This window comes from Syngnathus leptorhynchus, chromosome 3, assembly GCF_054491065.1.
Source record: "Syngnathus leptorhynchus isolate UIUO chromosome 3, UIUO_Slep, whole genome shotgun sequence".
Lineage (NCBI taxonomy): Eukaryota > Metazoa > Chordata > Actinopteri > Syngnathiformes > Syngnathidae > Syngnathus > Syngnathus leptorhynchus.
The window spans coordinates 13,651,298-13,669,752 of record NC_141197.1 but is presented as its reverse complement, the minus strand read 5'-3'; the positions used below and the strand labels follow the sequence as shown (position 1 = coordinate 13,669,752).

General features: G+C 39.2%; 1 protein-coding gene across 2 annotated transcripts in view; it reads left to right on the top strand.

The window, feature by feature from the left end:
• LOC147059371 (CUB and sushi domain-containing protein 1-like) overlaps positions 1–18,455 on the top strand; it is a 280,490-nt gene that overhangs the window by 88,444 nt on the left and 173,591 nt on the right. For both annotated transcript variants that reach the window (XM_085906897.1, XM_085906896.1), the window contains exon 3: positions 8,520–8,736. In XM_085906897.1, coding sequence (XP_085763023.1) covers positions 8,520–8,736 — 217 coding nt within the window. The remainder of the gene's footprint in view (positions 1–8,519; positions 8,737–18,455) is intronic.

Below are 18,455 nucleotides of genomic sequence, written 5' to 3'. Positions count from 1 at the left end.
GTCAGTGTTAAGATGAATATTTACTTTGCTTGCTTTATGTTCCTGGCCTTGCTCATGTAGCAAATGTTGAAGCTCTAAGATGTGGGCCTCACTTATGAATGCTGCTTTTACAAAACAGGGCTTGAATGATACATATACAACTGTCATGTTTGTTGTTGTTGCGACGTATCATATCACGATGCGTGTTATTTTCAGGAAATTACGGTGTCTATATTTTCTCCAGAAGCATAAAGTGTTTGGAATATTTAAAATCTTCTCCTCTACAGACTAAAAAAGAGAGGGGAAAAAACCCCACACCTGGTTTAGTTTGTCTCTGTTGATGCACGTAAACAAGCGTGATGTAATCCAAAATAATATCAATCAACAAATATCAATCACAATAACAAAGACCTTTTATCAACAAGAAAATAAAAGAGACTGAAGATTTATTTAAAGCATTGAAAACAGCAGTGTGGCACTTAAGACAATAAAAAGAGTAGCCTTTCGTTTTTGTTTTGATGCTCTTGCACAGACAAATAGCCGAAAGTAAATATTGCTTTGCAATAAAAGAAACATTATTGTTGGATGAAATTGATTGAACTGTCGAGGACAAATAACTTTATTGAGGAGAAGATTAGAGACAGAGAAAATGACACGAAGCAGAAAATGATGAAACTGTGTGATTTTCACCTTCTGAGTGTGTGTGTGTGTGTGTGTGTGTGTGTGTGTGTGTGTCAGCAAGTTTATTGTGAGCCAGTACGAACTCGAGCTGCAGTTTATACCAGACAATAACCACAAAACCTCAGCCGTGTTCATGCAGACTTCAAACAAAATTATAGCAATGAGTGCTTACTATGGCTAAACCTGACATGTTGTGCACATTGCTGACTCAGTGGATTTCAAATCATTTTATATTTACTTAGCCTTGACTGAAAAGCATCCTTAGTTTTTGTTGTTGTTTTCTTGCTGCAGTACATTTAAGGAAAAGCCAGTGTGTATCTTTCTGTGTTGACTTTATGCTCTATCAAATTTACAGGTTGACTTTTCAAGAATGCAACCCATAGGCTTTTTCTTTTAGTTCACCCCAAGGGGAAGTTAAATATTGAGCAAGCTGCTTATTTTTTCTTTGTTTTTTCTTTTAGCCAATGCATTGCCAAGACAGTGAGGCATCAATGACTTTCATTGGCACATCTTTTCCACTTTGATGGGTTTGTGTATTTGAGTGCGTTTCCCCTTCATTGACTCAGAACACCGCTGCTCTAGCGAGAAAACCTAAAGCCAAGAGGTTTTGACAGGATCAACTGCAAGAGACTCTGAAGGGAAAACTTTTCCAAAACACTTCATAGAATGATGACATAAGAACCGGCGTCCTATGGCTACAGCTTCAAAACCAAACTTCTGTTTAGTTATCACCTTCAACTTTTACACTCATATTCAAAGCAATTTTGTCGCAATTGGCAATTTGCTGTGAATATGAGAGTGAAGGCCTTCAGTGAAAACCCCAAGTAGAAAACAACCATGCAAACTCTCAACAATATGATAACCAATAGAGCAGGCGCTGTTGAATTATTTTAGAGTCAAGTATTCTGTCATGGATGGATGGATGGATGGATTAAAAATAGGGAACACGAACAGAAGGGTTTTCGAAAATGTCAAAATCCATCTTTTTTTAAAAGTCAAGGAAAGTATAAAAACTCCACTGTTTGTGAGGTAATATGGAGCAGAAAGTTGTTCCACAGTTAGAGGGCAGGCATAAGCCTGTTCTACAGCGAGATCTTGCAAATTAGCCACATCAGAGCCGTAGAAAGTCCAGCCTTAAGCCAGTGCAAAAGGCGCCGACGTGTCTGGCGCTTTTTACAAAGGAGGGCAGAAGAAGCGAGGATAATACTCCTGACCGAGCAACCTCGTACATTCACACGGCGTCAACCCAGCTTTGACTTAGGAATGGGTTGAGCTTCCATTCGATGTATGTGCTGTTTATACAGAACAGTGACCCAGAAAAATGGTGGATAAAATCTCATTTGAACAGTCTGTGTAAACGGCACTTTAGGGAAAGCTCTGTCTCCACTGTGTTGTAATCTGGACCTCAGCACCTCTAAGAGCATCAGAGTATCAAAGTTCAGATATCTTGAATTAGCATCCACGAGTGATATAAAAGGAATCCCTTTATTGTCTGTAGCTCCGCCCCTTAGTTGTCAAGGTAGTGTAAGCAGTTTTCTTGTTCATCCTGCAGTTGAAGATGTAAAGGTGATCAGATAGGATTGGATTAAGTTTTGGTTTATTGTTTACAGTATACTATAAATCAACCTTTGGCTGTGAATTTGAAGTGTACACTTCTGAAACTGAGATGTGTATGCAAATGTGTGTTCCTGCGGACGAGTAGCGGGAAGAATGGTTAAAATTGAGTTGCGACTTCTGTACGAAAATTATTTTATAAATAAAGTTCTATTGATTGACAATGTTTAAATGAATTGTGTGATTATAGCTGTCCGCGATCATGCCTTTTTCCGATGACGACTGGCTAATTAGCTGTGAATCTCCCTGTTTAGGTTGTAATTTAAAAGATAGTCAACAACAAAAGCAAGAGACATGAAACCACAAAACTCACAGTGATTAGCTCTTGTTTTCACAAACAATCTCTTCTGTTTCCACAGTAAGAGTATGCATCTCATTGACACTTTGGCAGCCAGAGTAGAATCTCATTATGAACAAAATTGTGATGGAGTATGCCTTCACAGAGGTTGCGTCTGCCAAAGATACAGGTGGACTGCACTATACAGTTAATTCAACCCAATACTTTATTCTTAAGATCAAATATACATTTTATTTTTTTATTTCTAATACCTGTCCATTTATGTTGCGGGCTGGTGTGCGTGCTGCAGAAGGTGATTACGCAGTCAGATCAGTGGCCACTATCGCCGATTAGCGTGCATCCTCTTTTATGATACTTCTGACTTTAAGGAGAGCCAGAATGTCCATCGCGGTCTCATGCCGTGTTCTCGACTCATTTTCTGCACTCAAGTCATCAATTAAAGATGCTATAAGATCAACTTGAATTTAATTTATTCTTTCATAACTTGACACCAGTTATTAACTCATCCACTGCCATTTACAACTATACATGTAAAAATATAGTTGTTAACTGGGCTGGTAGTGAATGAGGTAAAAAACAAAACTGCATTAGAAAAAGTATGCGGTTTACAGGTTTCACATTCGATGTAAAGTTTGTCGCTCTGCTAGACTTCTGTTTAAGTGCATATTGAAAGCTTCGTCACAATCCAATGATGATGTAAGATGAAATAGTCTCATTGGTTGCGCAAGTAACACTCCCAGGCTTCTACTCAAAGACAACTGGCTGAAAGTTGAAAGAAGAATAATATTTCTCATCTATTCTCTGCCTCAATTCTCTTGATAACATCCCGCAGCTAAAGTCTGACTCTGCTGCCTCACTCTGAGGCTTAAATATGTTTCCGCGGGCCTCCCTTGGTGCAGCCGTTGACAAATAACCGCATGTACCTCACCATTTAGGCTCAGGCGTGTAGGTTATTGTAACCGCGTGACCCCTTAAATGGTTAACCTGCTCACTCAATGGAGGTCCCGTACTCCCACTTGGCCATCACGCCGTAAGACCGCCCACAGCTGGACCATCGGCGGAATGACTGCAGCTCCCAATGCACCAAACAAACAAGTGAGCTCTGTTTTGCTGAAACTGGTGAAGTGCATACAAATAATGGATTTATGACGTTAGGCTATAAAAAATCAAGAGACAATAATATCTTCAGTGAAAAGCACATCCATCACTGTTTAAAAAAACAAAACTCAAAGCATTTTGTGACTTTCTTTGTTTTCTTCACTGTTGTGATAGGTTGTAGCAATGTCCTCTGTTCACTTTAAAATAATAATTTTCCTTCAAGTTGTGTTTGTATTTTATGTTTGCACTTTGTTTTTGAGCATCCAAGTACATTCCCATTCATCATAGAAAATACAAAGCATTGAAATTGCAGGTTGTTGGCGGATTGATTACAGAGTGGTGCTTTTCTCAGAAAGTAAGAATGAAGAAAAATGAAGCTTGTATTTTCTGTTGGTGACGCAGAAACACAGAGATACAAATGGCACTATCACGCAATCACATGCACTTCTCACCCGCACACGTCCCGGCTTCATACGTAATTGCTTCTGTGATCTTTTTTTTTTTTTTTTTTTTTAAACACTCGCAGACACCCAGGCTCACACACACGTACACATTATCCATCTCACCTATCGCTGCGATTGTCCGTCCAAGACCCTTTTTTTTTTGGACAGTCATTGGGATTTATTCTGGACATTGTCTCAATACTTCCCATGAGAGTGTGCGAAATGATACATGTCTCATCTCTTCCTTCCTTAGTTGCCATGGTGACGGTAACTGGGTATGTCTTCTATTTTGAAACATAATTTTGCATCAAACAAATAGCAATAAGCCACATAGTTTACTCTTTTATGAGGCAAAATTGGATCTGCGAGTTCAACCAGGTTGAAAAAGTTTTCACCAAAACATCCTCTATTATTCCACTGCCAAAGTCCTGGCGAGGCTTCAATCTAACTACAGCCCTGTTTACTTATACCTGTTTGACATTGGGTCGGCAGGGAGCTCTAGTGATGGCAATGGCTAGAAAGACAGACAGAGAGGGTGTGGTATTTATTCTTGGTAGGATAAATATAGGAGGTGAGTGGGTGGCTTGAAAACAAGCTAACACTCGAGCGGGATAAGAAGGGATGCAGTGCGACAGAAATAATCACACCGAAAGAGAGCGTAAAACAATATGATATTACAATAACAGTAAAGAAGCCAGGTTGAAAGGCCTAATGACATTTAAGGGAGGGATTTAGTCGTGCTAATCCTGAAACAACTTTGGTAAAAAGAGAGGCATGGGGTGACATGTCGAGTGGAGGACAGAGGTAGATAATGCCTGTTTAAGGAGGAGGAGATGCTGGTAATCCTGATGACACCACAAGAGGGAAGGACATACAGTAGAAGTATGGCCATTTAGACGGCAGAAATACACAGTTTGTGAGATTATACAAATAGGAGGATGGGAAAGGAACAACAACAACAAAAAAGTTGTCACACAAAAGAGCCCCTCTTTTATAGCTTCCCTTGAATGGCTGCAGCCAATAGTTCACTGCAGCTTAACTTGGAAAGATGCATTTGATTTGTGGCCTGGCGTGCCGTGGAACGAGGTGGACATCGACTGATTTATGAACCGGGGACCTTCTGGTGGAGTGCTACTTCAGTGCACCATCTCTTTCCTTGCTGAGATTTTCACAAGCAATATACATAGAGACGCCTCTCCATTAATGAGCGAGACTTTAGAACTTTATAGCCAGAAATGATAACATTTTGTTCCCTGTGTAAGGAATCCAGTGATATACATTGGTGCTCTGTGTTAGATAAAAGACAGCACATTAAATAGGCCACAGAAAAAATACAAAGCCCACGAGATATAAATCAAAGGCAACATGATTTAGTGTGGCGCTTTAATGAAGACTGACACAGTGGGACTGTTTGCACATGTTAGGATTGCGTGCATCTGTGTGGATTCACACGTGTCTGTTTCTGTTTCTACTACTGCAAACATGTATGTCAAGTCACATCACAACACGTCCACATACTCTGTCTTAATAGTTGACATGTTTCTGCTCCAGTAAAGAAGGCGAGGGAACGTGCTTGTGGATATTTGCCTTCATCATTTCATTCTCAGGCCATTGAATCGACCGCAACTGGACTGCTTGGCTTAGAAGACATTTTTCTCTCCTCTAAGTAGGCATCATGCTTTCATGCAACAAGGCTTGTTGCAAGTTGCTGTGGAAAACCCAGTTATTTATGCTCCATGTTGTGGAGGCACTCCCCAACCATGAATGGAACAGTAACAATTTTTTTGCCTTCAACAAACAACAAAAACCTTTTTTTTTTTTTTTAAAACAACTTCATGTCTGTGAAGGGAATAAATAATCAATTAAAATAAAATGTACTATTTATTGCAGCTTATTATTGTAACTTAACTTGCTGCATTTCTCTGGTGGTTGGCTTCAGTTTAGATTTGCTTCATTTATTGTAGAGCGCTTGTAACTTAAGTCATGATATAGCAGGCACTCCACTGTGTTCACCACTGTGATGCGCTAAATGTAGTGGATACATTTAATGAGCATAAATGTAAAAAGTGTACAAATTGGTCAACCAGCATCCTGGAATTGTGTTTTTTTTTTTTTAGGGGGCGGGGGGCTTTGAGCTTCTGTTGCAGTCTATCTTACATTAGAACAAATGAACGGTTGAGTGTTTCATTATTTTCCTTATCCATGTGCAGTTTCAAAAAGCCTCTCGCTCACCCTGGACAAAGTACATTGCTGTTAATTGAGCCCAGCATATGGTTTTTCAGCCATTGCATTCGAGAGGCTACAGTGTAGAAAACATTTCTAAGCATGAAAAAATGAGTTGGGTTGAACTCACCAAAGCAAAACAGTATTTCATTGCACTCTTCCAAGTAAGTTGCTCCAATATGTTATGTGATGTGATGCAAATATCTGCTAAGTCCTACTCATCCCATCTGTTCAAAGCTGGGATCTGGCAGCAGAAAAGAGTGAGGACAGAAGAGGGAGACAACTGGAGATTTAATGAAAGACATACATAACGAGTGCTGTGAGAGAGAGAGGTGAATTGGGTTGGAAAGACAGCGGAGAACAATCTGAAATGAATCTGGACACTCCAGATGGTTTGATGTTTGTTTGTGTGCGCATGTATGGCTCTTGCACGTGTTTTGTTGTTGTACTCGCTTCCAGCATGTAGTTTTGTGCGGTTTGGGTTGCTTCGGGCAAGCGGAAACATCTGGTACACCTGCAAGGAACAAGTTTTCAAAAAAACAACAACAAAATCGAAAAATTAGACATGGCTTGTAAATGTTTGGGTGACTGGAGCTTGTCTTTGTCGACATGAGCTGGTTTTCTCAACAACAAAAGCTTAATGAATCAATGTGACAAAGAACTACTGCTGACTTTCACGTTGGAAACACATTGATGTATGTTTCTACGTTCTAGTGATGTCAGGATAAAAATGTACAAAGTCTTTCTGAAGGGGAGCAGCGGGAAATGAAAGATGAAGGCAAACGGGGATAAATGATCATACTTTGTAAATGCTGGCAAAACATTGGTCATAGAACACATCCTGATGTCTTAATTCGGTTTTTGTTATTTGTTGTTTTAGCCCTTTGCATGAGTTTGCACTGCTCATTTATTCCTTTAAACCTGGACTTGCACAGTCTTTTCCCTAACGTTGCATAATTCACAATTAACTTGACAGATTAGTTTTCATCAGGCTTGAATTTCTCAAGAATAATCACTCATACATGCACCTTATTAGTGTACTTTCTTACAAATTAAATGCCTTTCATTCATTGCACACTTACTGCACTGGACGATGTAGCTTTATCTTCAAAATCACACGACATTGCTTTCCGGCCACATTTGATTGTATACATCTTCCAATTAACCCTCATATATGCAAAAGCACGGCTGTTGCCCCGCGGCAGTTGAGAAAGCCCCAATAGTCCAACCTAATATAATGTATATACTGTATGTTGGTAAATTTCTTCCATCCGTCAGTGAATTTTCCAAACCATCTATTGTCTTCAGGGTTGCGGGGCAGCTGGGTTCCATCTTGTGTGACTTAACACATTCACATTGACTCATTTCCACGAGGCCAATTTCAAATCTCAGTCCAACGTTTTTATCCCCCCCAGTGGCGACAATTATTGTGCCATGTGCAAGGGAAAAGAGGAACGATTGGCAGCTCCGAGCTGGTTAAAAAGCCACTGAATGAACCCTAAATGCTTGGAAATCAAGACTAATTGTATGATTTCTTTGCGGCTGGTGTTCGCTTTTTATAGCGCTGCATATTCATTGAATTTATGGATTTTACGTACAATGATGAATGATGGAGATTTACTAGTTTTTCCAAGAATGTTTGCTTATCTTAAATTTCATGTACTACTCACACTGTATGGTGGCCCAGTGTAAGCAACAGACATTTGAACACAAATGTTGGAGCAGCACATGAAGACAGTTAATATAACAATACTCGAAGCATATATATTTTTTAATTCTCTGGGAAGAACAGCAATAATATTGTCTTACACAGCAATTGTGACGATCTGCATTCTACTACTGCCTGGTAGCCAAGGCGTTTATACCAAAAGGAGTAACACAATGTCCAATTAATTGAAGTAAAAAAGGGTAAAATATGTTATTCTTTGTTCTACTTAATTGGCATTACCTTAGGTTTTTATCAGGTGAAATTATTTGGGTGAGTGGAATGAATTAAACTCAACACAAGGTAATAAGAAGATAGAAGAAACTTGAAGAGCACATTTTTTTCCTGATGTCCTAAAATCTTTGAAGAATGTGGCTTTGACTGTATCTGTGTGATCTGTGAAACAATTGAAATCCCATTTGAATACCAAAAGCTAAAAATGTCCTGATTTTGTGTGTTCTTTTTTTTTCCCCTTTAGCCGAATCATGCGGTGGTATAATCCAAGGCCTGAACGGAACGATAGAATCGCCTGGTTTCCCCCACGGCTATCCCAACTATGCCAACTGTACATGGCTGATAATAACAGGGGAGCGAAACAGGATCCAGCTCACCTTCGTCACGCTTGCACTCGAGGAAGACTTTGATATGGTGTCTGTGTATGATGGACAACCTTCGCCTGGGAACTTAAAAATGAGGTTAGAATATTTGATTATTTTTGTGGTGATCTTTTCTGTTGATGCTGTCACTCAGATGTGAACTCACGCGATAAGACACATTTTCTGTTACACACAATCTCCTTCTGAAGCTGAATGGAGACGGACAAAGTTTACATACATACAAGATTAGCAATCAATGTGTAATGATTTGATTGGTTCAAATTATTATTATTAATGGTGTTAGTTAAAATATTGAATTGCTTTTCAGTTTCAATATGTGCACACACTGTTGTCTTGATACTGTACATAATTGATCTGAGTTGAAAGCTTTTCAAGATGTGTGCTATCAATTATCCTTTTTCTGACTGACTTGTAATCAAACATTTGTGATAAAGGTTCTGATATGGACTTTGCTGAACACCCCCCTGTGAAATGCTAATTAATACATTGTCACGTTTGTTGATGCTAACTAACAAATTAAAATACCATAGATGATCACAAACACATTTGAACACAAATGGTGGCGCAACATGTAGCCAGATAATGTAAAAATACTCTCAAGCATATTTTCTTGAAAAACAACCAGTACCTCTATGTCTGGTACACAACATGATTTTTCAAATCTCAAAATTTTGTGACAAAATGAAATCAGGCCATAAACAGTTTTGATATACCTAGATATTTACCTTGAAAGAATGGAAATGGGTCAAAGTGATTTGCTTTGTAAGTCAAATTCTTGTACTTTGTAAGCTTTAAATTGGACTTTTTCTGTATGCAAGATAAACTCGATACACCAATGTTGTCATCATTAAGATGATCAGGCCAGAATGCCAACCAAGTTAAAAGGCATTGCTGAACCGGCAGCGTCGGTATTTGGTTGATTTGTTGCAGTGCAGTAAGGGTCGTTACAACAGCGTCCACAGAGTTGGCTTGCTGTTGGGAGCTTTATTCATCACAGAGTTTGTGTGTAGGAGGGATGAGCTGGGAAGGCGCACACTGCTGTGTTTGAGCTTGCCGGTGCAGTTTTGGATAACAGTGTTATTTTTTTGTTAAAACGTTATATCCAGCAGCTTTATTATGTCTCTGAGTGAGAAGAATACCTATTTAGTGGTTTGCCCAGAGGAGGAAAAAAGGACTGCTGACTTTACTGAGCTTCTAGAAAATACACATATTTATCCACACAGAGAGTATATCGGCTGGCTAATAATTCAAATGATGATGATAGTGTAGCTATGCTTCGCTTGCTCACCAGGATATTCTAGCAATACTCTTTAGACCCTCTAATCAAATAAGGAGACCTTTTTACTACATACAGTTAAAACTTGGGTTTATGTTAAAAAAATAAACTTCATCATGAGTCAGTGAAACAGTGTCATCTATATTTATCTGTGAGGGTGGGAAAAAAAGACCATACTGGGCTTTCTGGAAAACAGAGCTTCCTCATCCACTTCTACTTGACAAGTAGATTGTTTTGAGATAAAAATGTGTGCATTTTCATTTTTGTGCCCGTGCAAGTTGACAAAATTTTTGATTTGCTTAAAGCAGGTCTAAGTTGTGTCGTGGGTGGTTAATTTAATCAGGTGCCAAGGGACCTTTATGACACATATTGTGTTTCATTTATACATATGACAACAGCATGGAACAAGTCCCCCTGAATCATTGTAGAGATGAATTAATTGAATGAACTTTTATTATTATCATCTTGAATTTAGACATAAGTACTACAAGTTGCATATGACTATGATTTAAAACTATGATAGTCATGAAATATAAGAACTAAAAAAAAAAAATCACAAATGTGTGCGTGCGTGTGTACGTGTGTGTCATGAAGCTTGTTGGCACAATCGTTACCCCACTTGCAGTCCCCACACAAGGTGAGTTGACAGCTGTGCCAACAGCCTCCAGTGAAGTCCAGCTGTGTCGAGACAACAAGAGAGTGAAGTGTACCAGCAGCTCACTTGTGCTTGGCCCTTCGGAGCAATTTTCAAATCCCTCACAGCTGATGCTCTTTGACTCCACTTTTTTTTTTCCTCGACTCACTGAAACCAGTAATTTCATTCTAATCATGATAATAATTATTATAATTAACCATAATGATTAATTTTACATGTCAAGATGGATGTAAGGTACTTAAGTGGGAGTCACAAGCAAAGTCCCAAGTTACCGTGGGCAAGCAAGTTGATTCAAATTAACTTTAGCAATCCGGACGTCAAGCCTTAAAATCACAAATTTTTGTATGATTGTTTCTAGCTACATATGTTTTCTGGCTGTGTGTGTGTGTGGGGGGGTGGGGTGGGGATAGTGGTTCTCTGTTGTGCAACTTCAAACCTGCTTTGTCGAAACACTGACATGAGCCCATTGCTTGTGGTCATTCGGAGGAAAGCAATAGGAGCTCGAATTCCTTCCTTTGTTCTCAGAGAGGAGCTCGGCTCTATCTTTCTCTTGCAGACAGCCGTGCAACTGCCCTCAGACCTTATGTGGGGAAATTTTGCAATCTCGTAGGAAAGACGGGCTGACCTGACATCTGAGGCTTCTCCTCGGCGGCCCCAGCTGTGCATCAGCAGTAGTAAATCTCCTCCATCCTACTCACGCTGATGAAAGATGGCAACAGTGCACACATCTTTATTTCCTATTTATTTGTGAAACAGAATAGCCAAGATCCACCTTGTGCTTGCTGAACTTAAAAAGGACTATCGGGACTGTACCATTGAATTCCTAACACACTTTTTTACTTCTGGATTGAGAAATGAAGAGTTGATGTAAAACTTTGATTTATTGGAACATGACGTGTAAGGATAGGTAGCAACACTTAAGAATATGCTGAGGAAGATGTTTAAAAGTTACTCTTCAATTGCTACTCTGTAGCTTGTCGCCACTAAAATCAAATGCATTTGAGTGAAATCCAGCTGACCGTAGACACTTTTTACTGCCACCTTCGCTCATGCTTACACACCGTGAATTATTGAAAGGGCATCTTTAAGTGGGTACCCAAATTTTCCTCAGCTCTTTTTAAAATGTAGTTTATTGCTAAAGAATGCATGTATGAGCTGTGCTAGTAAAATGTTTTAGGATATTGGTAATGATTTGATGACCTTGTCGTGTGCTAGATAATCATGTTATACTGCTACACTGACTTATGGAGAGAAAAAAATGTCGGATCACCAACTTCTGTGATCGATAATGTTGTGTGGACACACTCGAGTTATATATTGCTGTGTGGATGCCTTCATATGACAGCAGTATGCTTGGAGGGGCTTCAGTAGTTTGGTTCCATAAAAAAAAAAAAAATGTTGATTTTTCTTGCTGCCTTCTTTTTTTGGGGGGGACCTCTGGGAGTGTCTTTGTTTGGGGAAGACAGAGCATAGCAAAGTTTAGACAGAGGTAGCGTGCACATGTGAGCAAAAATGGCTTCATTCTGCATTTCTGATTACAATCCCAAACTAACTTGTCAAAGAGATCACAACTTCAGAAGTATGTTTGCACAGTCAAACTTTCACCACTCCATCACTTCTTTCGTGTTAGTGCAGTGTAAAAGCAATGCTGTCTTGTGAAAAATAGGCCAACACTAGATAACCAGGCAATGGAACTAATCCAAGACTACCGCAAGGGAAGCAAAGAGCGACACGAAGAGAGGGAGCATGGGGAGGGACGAAGGTAGGGCGGTCGAGTTGAGGGGTTGAAGTAAGGAGGGAGGCACAGAGGCGCGCCAACAAAGAGACCCGGGGCCAACGAAAGACTTAAACACACACATGCAAGCACGCACAAATACACAAGGAGGGTGCTAAAGCTAGTCGAACTAAGTCTCTCTGTGGTTGGTAGTTCTGTCCGTCTGCCTGTATCGTATTGTGTTCTTGATAATTCTCTAAGCTGCTTCCACTTGTCACCAGCTCATCGCAAAGTTCGCAATTTCAACATGATGTTAGGAGTTGAACAAGATGGGGGGGAAAAGACATGAACGCTCCCCAATAGACATTTTGTATAGATGTACTGTATGTATTATTATTTTCATGATCTTATCTTTCATAAGCACCCAAATCTAAACCCATTATTTTAAATATTAAACACTCATAGGGACGCGGGTTTTGTGTGTGTTTGTGTGTGTGTGTGTGTGTGTGTGTGTGTGTGTGCACGTGCATGCGCGTGCATGTGTACATATTCTGGACGGGTGTTAGCAAGCAAGCTTAAGTCGATGTCTACTCGCATGAGTAACTTTCTTAACTAAATGTCATGTGCCATAGCGTCGATGACAAGTATGCCGCAAAGTGTCAGGAAGCTGTTGACCATGCAAAAATCAATGTGTGCAGGCATTTATTGTTTTGAATGTCCGTAAAAATAGGACAATACTAGCAAGGAGGCTGAAATCACCGTCATCATTTGCTTGTGAATTGATCTAACCTGACTTTAGAGAAATACACTAGCCTGATGACACACAATGGCGATGGCAGTGACTCTTATTGAGGCCCTTCTAAAGATTGACTGAACCATTCTTGTCAGTATTTAGGGGCCGATATTTCAGGACCAAAATTAATGTTTATCACGTACAAAAAGAAAACGATTGATCACAATTTCTAAACAGAGTAAATTGTAGCATATGACAATTGTTTCCCAAGAAGAGGTTTTTCTGACTTTTTCAAGCTGGCATGCTTTTAGGTCCATCTTGCAAACTCCAGGTGTGATATGTCCTGCTTCCAAGCTTCCTCCAAGGCAAATACTGGCAGCAGTCAGTAAATTTAATCTGCTCTAAAAGTGAATTGGATTATAACTCTTGTGAAACACCCAATTTACTTGTTGTTAGGTAAATCATCCATGTGTACTAGCGTCAGTTGCCAGAATGTAATTTAAGAATGATTTTTTTTTTTTCCCCCTTGACTGAAGAGTTGTTTAGGATTCAGCGTATAATGTACTTGCTTATTAATTTTTCAAGTGGACCTTCTAACGCCTAAAAAGTCTGACGTTACACTGAATGAAAGTGACAGAGAGGGTCACTGGGGGCTGTCTTGGAAGTGATTCAGCAGGAGTCTGCGGTAGGACTGATGAGTATATTTAGGTCAGCGGGCCTCCTACTGCACTAAACACCTGTTAATGCTAAGAGACAGCACCGAGGAGAGATGTAATGGGAGAAAGCAGAGTTGGAGAAGCAAAGGTGAAAAGCAGCCGAGACACCATTTTGACACTTCGTTTATAGAAAAACTAAGGCTGTTCAGCTGAGATTTACTTAAGTTGTCTCAAGTTTGTCTTTTTGACACACATAATCCTTATTTTCATCCCTTAAATTGCTCATTCCACACTGCACACACCCTTGTACACACAAAACACTTTTATTTATAAATATGACAAATGGACAAGCATTTTAGTTTGTTAAAATCAAATTAGATCAAGTCACCCTAAATTTTACTTACTCGTCTAACATTGAATTTACTTACACTCTGTCAGGCCAACAAGACTATACGGTTCTTCCTCAAAGATGCGCTCAGTCAAGAGAATGTACTTAGACATCTTTCTGCTCGGGAATGTAGGTCCACTTATTTGGTTCTCTCTTTACAAAAAGAGTGTAGCTATGAGCTACAAAAAAAAAAAAGACAAGGACAAGGGGAAAGGAAGAGGAAACCGGATACTACACATGAGTTACACCTTTGATGCCGCATGAAATGAGGTCTTTTCGACATCACACAGCCTGGCAGTTCATTTTGTTGCATTCAATGTGCAGAACACCAATACAAACTGCACACAGAAAGGTTCACAGATAAATCGGTGATGACATTATACACTTTTTTTTTTTAATTTAAACATCGTGCCACGGGAGTAGTTTATAAGGCACAGTCAAATCGAGAGTGCAACCTGAAATCATCCTTATTTAATTCAATCCGCTAGGCATAGCAATTGATTTCTGCTTTGCATTTCAAAACTGTGTACATCATAAAGCCCTGGCTCTCTTCTCCGCACTGCTTGACTGGCTGACTAACAGGCTGACAGAATGGCTGCCTATCATTTTTAGAACATCTGAGCCGGGATTTATCCGACCTCCACCTCCCACCTCCTTCCTTTGGGTGTTTGCTTGGTGTGAATATGAAATCACACCCTGAAAGTTCAGATATGTTTGTTTCAGCTACATCAAGGTGGAGAAAAAAGTGAGAAAACACTTCCAAAGACCGTCTTTTGAAAAATAATTTATTGGAGGAAACAGTTTATTGAACATGCAGAAATCAAAAGAAGCTCTCTTCATTACTGTTACTTGCACTGGTAAATAACATTTCTTTTTATAATGTCCACTTAGAAACCACTACTCAGCTGCCTGGTGAACGAAAATGACATCTTAGGAGTTGTTCAGATGTTTTTAGCCATGACAGGATTTTCTTGAAGTTGGTTTTTGAATAAGTATTGCATTACATTTCAGTCACTGGAAACCATTATTTTCTTGACAACATTAATAATGATGCAGCATAACATTTTTTTTTGAGTTTGTAGACGGGGGCTATTATCAATAATGGCTTGTCAGTGAATCCATAAAGATGAGTGCAGGGTGTTATATTTGCACCAGCCAATTCTCTCCCATTTGTCATTCTGCTATGTTATTTCCTCACCACCACCCAAAAAGTGTGCAAACTCATGAGCATGTTTTCCAACAAACTCAGATAGCCTGTTTTTTTTTTCTTTTTTTTCCCTGCAGAAAAAAAAAACATTTAATATGCAAATTGTATGAATGGTAGGCAACTGGCTTACAGTATGGTGGGTGTATTGAAATGTCAAATTTGGATGTGTAGGTTGTTTGTATTGTGAAAAAATGGAACATTCTATTCATTGCTTGACTTGTGTGCGAGTAGGTGTTGAGGTTGTTTTTTTAGAGGTTATTTTATGAGTTGTCCTTAAACAGATGCACATTTGATTGTCTCAGTACTTCCCCAATGACGTGTGCATTGTAGCTCTATAAATGACTTATTCTATTATATGAATGGCAACTGGTGAATACATCGGTTCATTGTAGCTTCCAGATTTTATTGTTGTGACTTACATTGTTGGCATAGATAACAACCAAGATACATTTACAATCAATAAATCACATTTTTCAGACAAATGAGATGAAATTAGATAATCAGCTGCAACACCTCTCTGATGATCTCTCATGGCACACTCGTTTGCCACATCATCAATGATTATAAATGACTGACAAATTCAACAGAGCGGTCAGGCTGATCTGTCACACGAAACACACCTACATTGAATATCTTAGGAAGGAGCTTCAAAAACGCAAATTTTCCATTAGTTTTAATCAAAAACCGCTACATTGCAAAAAACGTCACCTCTGTACGCAAAAGTTTATTTTATAGTCACATGCCAGCAAATATGAGGCTGCTGATATGGAGAAGGAGGAGGAAAGGAGAGATAAAAACGGAATGTGTTTTAAGTGTAGAGGTTGTGTGTTAGCTTGAAAACATAAAGCCGGGAAGATTGAGGTGATCCTGTAAAGGTATTTACTACTAAAAGCAAATGGAGATTGGATGTTGGCAGGCGGAGGAGATGGCATCTTGAGCCTTCTCCTGGCAGGGTTACTGGCCCGGGCCATCAGACCTTTACAGCTGCCACTTTAGTGTTAATACAATCACTTCACTGGAGAGCCACTGCTGCACACCTCGCATCCAAGAAACTCTAGTCCCACTCCACTGGGCAATATATCAGATTCTTATGTGCAATCTTTGAATTGGAACACACGCTTGAGAGTAAAGCAATGTCCTGAAGAACAAGTTTTTCTTCTTGTGCGCTCTCTCTCTCTCTCTCTCTCTTTCTCTCTCTCTCTCTCTCTTTCTCTCTCTCTCTCTCTCTCGCTCTCTCTCTCTCTCTCTCTCGCTCTCTCTCTTTCTCTCTCTCTCTCTCTCTCTCTCTCTCTCTCGCTCGCCAGAAAGTTTTATTGATCAAGAAATGTCATTAAATGTTGATCAAAAACACATCACAATTCGAACAAAAGAGGTCATTTCAGTTTGTGTAGTTCTTTCTCGGGAGTAGGTAAATGATTTCACTGCAAGCGATGATGGTAAAAATTGAGTTTTTGTTTGAATTTTTGAAAAATAATTTAGTTGATGCCCCTTCCAAGGTAACCACTTGTGTGGGGGTGGGGGGGTGGGGGGGCATAGAACATTTTTAAAAATATCCAAAGTGCATTTCGAAGAACTTAATGCTTTCTTAAAAAGAAAAAATAACACGACATAAATATGAAAAATAGTCCATATTACAACAGCTGAATCTGTTTGCTGAGATTTCAAACAATTTATTACAAAGTCACTAGAAAATGGAATGGCTGCCAAGAAGACCTAGCTACCTTTTATGAGCGTTTTAATCCTAAAGGGGAGGCTGCGACGTGTACTCAAACAAACAGTGGGTGAACACCAGGAAAGAGTCGACACAAAGGTCAAGAGAAACACAGCATGGAATAATCCGGGGGTTGAACTGAGAAACAATGATTTGGTAAGTGCTGATTAACATTTGAACAATGTTTAACAAATGACTTGAAGTGAAGTGGTTTTATGTGTGGTGTTTTGTGTATGTGTGTGTGGAAAGAGAGCAGGAGATAGAGAGATGGTGAGACAGACATCAAAAAAGTCAATACAGATGAGCGCAAGAGAAATTGAAAAATGGCTGATGGAACGAAGATAAAGTCCAATGTAGTGATGGAGAAAGTTAGAAAGCCCAAGCTTGTTAATAAGATCATTCAAAGCAACAACTAAAATGTTTTTCATGCCCTGAAAATGTATTAGTTTTTCTTTAATTTTTGTATTTATGTTCATCTAAGGCCAAAGTTATTATGACAAACAGTTTGGACTTGACTATTGTCAATAGAAATGGCTTCGATTCACTGAATGATCGTCACTTCTAGTCCTGAATTTTATTGTCTACTACCCTTTTAAATCTTTAACTATATACTTGCGTTTAAATGATGTTGGACGTACATCATCAGTTGCTGGGATTCCTGCCACTAAAATTCCTTTCAGTTTAATGTTTATTTCAGACTATCAAGACACCATCTGTATCCTCTATCTTTATGTATATTAACTCTTGCACAATTATGTAATTTGTCAGTCAATAATCCTCCTGGACATTTTTAGGATATATAAAACAGACTTAATTGCGGTTGTTACCAACATGAATTAGCTCATAAATAAACTCTCAACTGCTGACTGAGCATGTAGATTTGTATTGTCACAATGCCAAATGAAAAACAATACAGAGACAGACAGGGGAGGGATGGTGTTAGTATAATTGGAATCCTGCAGATTGAGTGCATTTGCTCATTTAGTAAGTACAAAATGAACCTTTTCATGAAACTGAAGGCATTTTAATTGTAGTACCTGCAACCTTGAAGCTTATTGGATTCCCCATCTAAACCACTCTAACGGTGTGAATAACTACACTGCGGCCATTTAACGGAGTAATAACATTCAAATCGGGTACTTGGGATGTGCAGTCTTACTGGTGGTGCTGCTGCAGCCTAAATGACAAATGATCCCTCCATCAAGGAAATTTCATACCTCCGAAAAAAAAGATAAATCATAGCTTGATGACTGAAAATCCAGATGAAATGATATATAATTTTAATGCAACAGTTCCCATTGCCAGCCACAGTTGAAGTGTTTTTTTTGTTTTTTTTTGTTTTACAATATTGATACCTTGCTAATGGACACCACAGGCGTGCCCATAAAATGGAATTCCACTGTTCTTAACCACTCGGCCACAGCAGCTGACTTTGTCTGTAGTCTGCATCGCTTGGG